The sequence below is a fragment of the Embiotoca jacksoni genome, unplaced genomic scaffold (genome assembly GCF_022577435.1).
Source record: "Embiotoca jacksoni isolate LCO1_2020_lvr unplaced genomic scaffold, fEmbJac1.0.p SCAF_4, whole genome shotgun sequence".
In the NCBI taxonomy this organism is placed as follows: domain Eukaryota; kingdom Metazoa; phylum Chordata; class Actinopteri; family Embiotocidae; genus Embiotoca; species Embiotoca jacksoni.
Genome location: NW_027185392.1, coordinates 19024340 through 19030959, shown reverse-complemented (window position 1 = coordinate 19030959; position 6620 = coordinate 19024340). Strand labels below are relative to the sequence as shown.

Below are 6620 nucleotides of genomic sequence, written 5' to 3'. Positions count from 1 at the left end.
CTTACTTTCATGTGGCTGTGTTTATTGACATAGAGTCATTGTCATAGTCATCAACACTGGTGATGTCTGTGGAAAGTGTTGCAGTGGCCCTGATGTACAAATCACATCTGTTGTCAAGTTATTGCAAATTTCTAAAGTTTTAAAAAAAAAAAAATGTAATGAAAAGTACATTTATACACTTTACATCTGCGTAAATAGTTTTCATACACTGTGTAATATATTTCAGTGGAAACACAAGGCACTTGGACACTTTTGAAATACTGATTAGGATAAATCAATGTGCAAACAAGAATACAAGATAAATCAACACAAATACTGGCCACATGTGGCCATTGTCAAACATTTCCCCCTCACAAATACTCGAGAGACTGCTTTTTAACTATCAGTTCTTCTTATGTACCTTCTTGCGTCTTGACATTCATCTGAAGCAAATGTGTACTCATTATGGCCTAATACACACCTTTGTCTACCTTGTGCCTACTTGAAGGTTTTCATCAGCTATTGAAAAGGCAGGGCTGATCCTGTCCAGACCATTGTCTTGGAATGATTGTTAGCGCAAGGAAAAAGCAAAGATTAACTGCAAGCAAAAGGAGTTCGCCTCAAAACTACATTCAGTTGCGTCAACACAGTTTTTATTTTCTTTCTTTGTGTGACTTGAAAAATCACATGGTCAAACACACGGCTCTGTGTGGTGTTGTAAGGTCTCTCCCTCGGCTCAAACAGACCGAGCCACATGAGATCACTGTTTGACTTGTAAATCTGGGAGTTAACTGCCTTGTAAATTATCATGTGGAGGCCTCTGGAGGTCTGGTTTTCCTCGACGGGGCTAATTATTTTGTTTGCTAAAGGCTTGGAAATTAAACCGGTCGGGGTTCATCTCAGGTGCATACACAGCACAGAGCAGTTGGTGTAATAGATTAAATCCACAGAAAAGAAATCAAAGGTTTTGCTTCTAAGTTTCTTTAAAACCCATTCTGTCCAGCTGGCTGTGCAAAATCTTTTTCAAACACACACAATTATCTTTTCAAAGGTGAATATTTTGTAAACACTTGCATTCAAATATCCCAAAATGGTTTTGAACATCTGCCATCATTTTATGGGAGATAGTACCAAATTTTGAAATAATTTTCAACTCTCCATTGCACAAATAGAATTACTTTGACTGAAGGGAAAAATATAGATGGAGGTACCAAAGGGAGATGCTAGCCAAGACTTCAAAGTGTGTTTTTATGTTTATTACATTAAATTACTGTGTATAGACTGTATTTACTAATGCTCCCCGTAGTCCTGCTTGCCCTCCCTCTTTGTTAAAATGTGTGAAAAGTCCGGGGCGGTGGAAGCAGTCAGTGGGGGTTGTCGAGCTTAAACCTACTGGATGGTCAGTGCACCTGCTCTTTCTTCACGACCTGGTTTGGTAAATCGAATACAGGCGATTGTCTGCTGGAAAGTGTTTGTAAAGTGGGAGATGGACGACTCCAGGCATATTAAAGGGTCAGTTCAACCAAATCACACATATATCCCATCATGTGCGGTATCTAGTCACGCACACACGTGTTTTAGTCTCCCATTTGAGTGAAATTAAATGTGTTTAAAGCTTACAACACTGCAACAAGTCTAACCCCATTGTTGGAAAACCATGCAAAACAGTGCTTTGAGCTAAATGCTAACATCAACATGCTAACATGCTCAAAATGACAATGATAACATGTGGAGGGTTAGCAAGCACAGAGCTTTACCTCAGTAACTATTTTAATCAAGCAATGTTAGCACTGGATACTCGTAGTGTGATTCGTCCTCTGGACCTGGAACACCTGTGCAACATTTCATGGCAATCCATTTTATAGTTGCTTAGATATTTCAATCTGGATTGACCAAACGGTACTGCGATCCTTAGCGTGGCTAGAAATTGTATTTGACAATCTCATTGTGATGTAGTTCAGTTACAATGTCAGCAGATAAAATTGGATCTGCATTGCTAGATACCACTTGGGGTGTTTTTTTTTTTTCCTTTGAGATATGGGTGACTTGACCTTTTACACTTTAAGACAGCTGAAACATGCATAGAGCAAAAACCCACGACTTAAAAACTTTGTTTAGGTCTTCACAAAGGCTTTGGTAGTCAGTCTGTCTTCAGCTGTTATTGCACTGGAATGACTGGATTGTTTTTTTATGGCTCTGAAGGTGGCCTCTCCTTCCTTGTTCCCTCACATACACGCACACGCACACACACACACACACACACACACACACACACACACACACACACAGACTCTCCCTACCATCATGCATGGACAGTGTGTCACACCTGGACGCTACTGCAGACACAGAAACACTGTGTTTTGCTGAGCGCACATTCTAGCTGACGACAGCCGGTTTGAGGAGGAGTGCCCTCGAGGGAACAATCACCCAGGACAAAGGGTCACTGCGTCTGGGCCCCACACCTGCAGACAGGTTCAGCACTTCCCCTTCCTCCCCTTCCTCCTCTTCCTCCTCGTCCTCTGGCTCCTTCCCTGCCACCCGCCCCAGACCTCCAAGAGCTCCCAGTCCCAACATCGATGCGGCTGATAGCCCGAAGTGTAACAGCGGGGAGTCTGAAAGGCAGAGTGGCCCCATGCCACCGCCTCCTGCTCCACCTATGGAGAAGAGCGGAGCCCCGTGGTGGCCCAGGGCTCTGGCATGGCAGAAAGCAGAGAGCGGCAACGAGGTCCCGAGGCCCCCAAGGAGAGCTGCAGTAGCCCCGGGGATGATGACATGAGCCCCGCCTACAGTGGGCAGTTCAGTGGCACTGTGGTGCCCCGGGAGGCCCAGCCCCATCCCCAGCCTGCCCGAACTGCCTTGCTCCTGGGCAACAAAGTGCCCGTGAGCCTTGATGTGTTTGCGTAGTGAGCTGGGATCCGTATAACGCTTGAGGCAGCCTGCCATCTTGCAGTAGTAGGGCTTGTCAACGTAGTGGGTGCGAGTGTGCTTGAAGCGGTCGCTGGAGTTGGAGTAGCGCTTGCTGCAGCCTTCATATGGGCAGATGTAGGGCTTTTCTCCTGGAGGAAGAGAGAAACAGGTGTGAGGAAGAGACAGCAGCACAAAGAAAGGAACCACTGGTCTCTAATCCATCCTTCAGAGTGGCTGAGCAAATCTTAATGCAGACAAGGTTTCCAGACCGTCAGGAGAAAAATAAATAGGAATAGAAAAAATAGAAAAGATAGGATTTTGAAGTGGTCAAAATGTGGGCTTTATTCCCTGTCGGTCAAGCTCCAAAAGAGTTAGATCCTCCTACACTTCCCATAATACAACTTTTTGGAAGACCACCTGAATAAATTCCCTACTACTTTCCAACTCCATGCCACCAGTGTGTGATGCAGGCTTTATGGATGGAAATGTGAGAGAATCATTAGAGGTTAATTTCTCAAAGTGTGTGTCTTCTGGACTGCCCTCATTTTCTAAAGACATTACACAAGAGTTTTCGCAGGCTGAGTGATCTACCAACAAATGGGAAAATTAGAGGTCTCCTTTTTACAAAACTAGTGTGGCTTTCATAAATCAATCAAAAATTGCAAAACATGACAGTTACTGTTAAACACAGACAGGAACAAATGGTTGCAGAAGAAACTGACTTTCAGATCAGTCAGTAAAATAATGGTCACTGTGGTTTGGCATGTCACAAGCAGCAGATAAGAGCCACACCCTGCTTTCAAAAATTCAAAGAGGCAAAACAGCAGCTCGCCACCTCATTCCTTCATGGCCGTGAGACCAGATCCCGTTTCGTGTTGCAACGCTGGCCTTAATGCAAAAAATACAACTTTTCTGGTATCAGTAACGAGCTGCTCGCCTTGATAGCAATATGATACACAAACTAAAAAGTAAAAGGTAAAGAAACATGTTTCTGAGAACATTTTCTGTTCCTCTTTTTTGAAATTAGAGGACTCACAGTAAGGAGAGCAGAACAATGCTTCTCTGAAGACGCTCGGTTACCATAAAATATGAATGATTTGTCAGTTCGGAGAAACCTGCATTTTTTTTCTGCCTGCTGTAACTTTTTTTTTCACTTTTTCTATTATATAGGAATACAGACACTCTCTGCTTCCTCTTCCCCACTTCTTGCATCCTGTATGTTTACTGTTAACACACCAATGTGCATAATATATGAACGAAAGACAGAAGACGTGATTTAAAACTTTGACATTTATGACACTAGTCATATAAATAGGTTGTAGGGATAGCAACAAATCTTAATAAAGATAACAATAAAGATAATGTAAATGGTAATGGTATGATATATCACTTTAAAATCGTCAAATCTATTGCCGTCAGTCTGTGGAAAATTGTAATACTTGGATGACCTTCTCACACCGGACCGTGAACTGGAAGGAACAAGTTTCACGTCATTTTTACCTTTTAAAGTCAACACAGCATCATTTAATTATTCAAGTCCAGACTACAGCTCAGTTTCAGACACTTACAGTTGCCACAGCAACACAAAGACAACTCTGACTGAATGATCATTTTACTCTACAGTTGGGTGTGTAAATAAGAAACAGTTTCTCATACTAAATAGTTAATGTTATGTCCACAACGTATGCCTATTGCACCCAAGTGGCCAAAAAAACTAATAAATACCAAGCAACACTGGAATTTGTTTTAAAAATGTTTGCCTCGTAAGCTGCTATTTGCTCCAAAAAAAAAAGGCCCATTCAAATACCTTAAAACTACTGAGCCAATAATTTGAGCAAACCAAAGTTAGTTAGTGTATTAACTGTGGACTATTTCAGGTTGCAGATTTCTAGTCAGTGTTCACAACAGCAAAATGCTGCGGAAAAAAATGAACTACAGTGCTCATGTTCACTGTAATGAAGGAACATGTCACTGTTCATTAATGCGGCTCAGTGGTGTGTTTTTAATAGTTTTTGACAAGACTAGAGGTCCGTGGCAGAGGATGAAGTTGTATCAGGCTTTAGATACACAGACAACACTCATTGTTGGTCTTAATATTATAAATGACTGACAATGAGACAAATATAGAATATCAGCACACTTTAAGCTGCCTTGGTGTATGTTTGAACCGTGAACTCACCTGTGTGCGAGCGAGTGTGTATCTTCAGGTTCTCCAGACGTGAGAAGCTCTTGTTACAGGTGGGGCAATGGTGCGGCTTCTCATTGGTGTGTGTGCGGATGTGAATCAGCATTTTATACCTATAAAACGTAACACATCAAAGATTCACAAATTAGCGCAGCCGCTGACATAAATGTGTGTCAACATAAAGGCTACCATCCACCTGTTCGCCTTCAAGTTGGAGCCTTTCTTAACTCTTACCTAATTACTGATGTGGTTTTATAATGTAATACAGTGAAAGTCTAGGCAGCAACAGACTCTGAGGTTATGGTTTCACTGGCTCCTGTGAATAGGTGGTCTTTTGTTAAACAAATGTTTTCCGTCAGTGGGACTTTCCCTTTGCAAATTTACTGATCTTCTATTGCATTTTGAACACTTGTAAAACACAAGATCATTTTTCAATGCTCGCAACTGATGCGGCAGCAAATCATGCAGCTATACTGCAGCTACACTCAAAATAGTGAGTGTTATTAAGTAGGCTATTTGAAACACAGCATGTGTCTCAGAAGCCCTTTATCCTTTGGCCATCAACACCATTAACTCTGCAAGGTGATCCTTTGGATAACACTTCCATTGACCACAACCTGAATAACAGAGAATCTTCACAGACATGAGATCAGAGCCACAGACGATGACATAAACTGAGCCTGTCCACGTTTTGGTGTCATTGACTGCTTGTCTTTTGTTTACGATGTTGTTTCTTGTATATGATTAGACAAAAACAATTTTGCACCCTGACGGACCATACAGTTCTTATTCTATTGTAAAAGCTGTTTTTTGGACCTCCATATTGTGTACACTTTATAGGATTTAAACTTAACCTCAAAAAATGGACAAACTCAGTGGTGCACCTGTACAAACAGTTACACTTTATAATATGGGTACAAATTAAGAAATATTTAATTACTGATTATAAGGATTTAATGTATGACTTAGGAATTAGTTGTGAATTTCTGGTTCAAAGTGGCAAAGATTGAGAAGTCATCAGCAGCTCAGAGGACTGTTTCAAAGTTAAGACAGGAGACAAGAACTGATGACTTCTCAATCTTTGCCACTGAAGCAAAGCGAGCTTCTTCCGTAGCAGAGACGTTCTCAGCGCTGATTGGCCATTGCTCATAAGATGTAACCAATCAGATAAAGTTGTGGGCGGGACATTGCTCACACACCACAGAGTGGTGACTGCAGACTGAGAGATGCTGCTTCAGAGCCAAAGCAACGCTTTTTTTTTTTTTTTTTTTAATTTAATTTTTTTTTTTTAAATCGCCAATTGAATAAAAAAATTTTTTTTTAAAAATACAGATAATCGGAAAAATGCTAAATATCGGCCAGGCCGATAATCGGTCGATCCCTACGCTGCAGGCTCAACTATGTTTTCATTACGCAACAATTTCCCAAGAAAAAGATGAATAGTTCATTCAAAGGCAGCCTGAGCCAGTCAGTACTTGACTTGTGTGCACAAAAGAGTCACTTCACACCTGCTCCGCCCAACAGGACATCCGCATGTGACCGCCTCATT

General features: G+C 41.6%; 1 protein-coding gene across 2 annotated transcripts in view; it reads right to left on the bottom strand.

Annotated features, from left to right (window-relative positions):
* Positions 1 to 6620, bottom strand: part of LOC138209471 (zinc finger protein GLIS2-like) — a 31763-nt gene continuing 25143 nt past the window's right edge. For both annotated transcript variants that reach the window (XM_069168079.1, XM_069168078.1), the window contains 2 exons: positions 5066 to 5184; positions 1 to 3035 (listed from right to left, as the gene is read on the bottom strand). In XM_069168079.1, coding sequence (XP_069024180.1) covers positions 2356 to 3035; positions 5066 to 5184 — 799 coding nt within the window. In that variant the 3' untranslated portion in view covers positions 1 to 2355. The remainder of the gene's footprint in view (positions 3036 to 5065; positions 5185 to 6620) is intronic.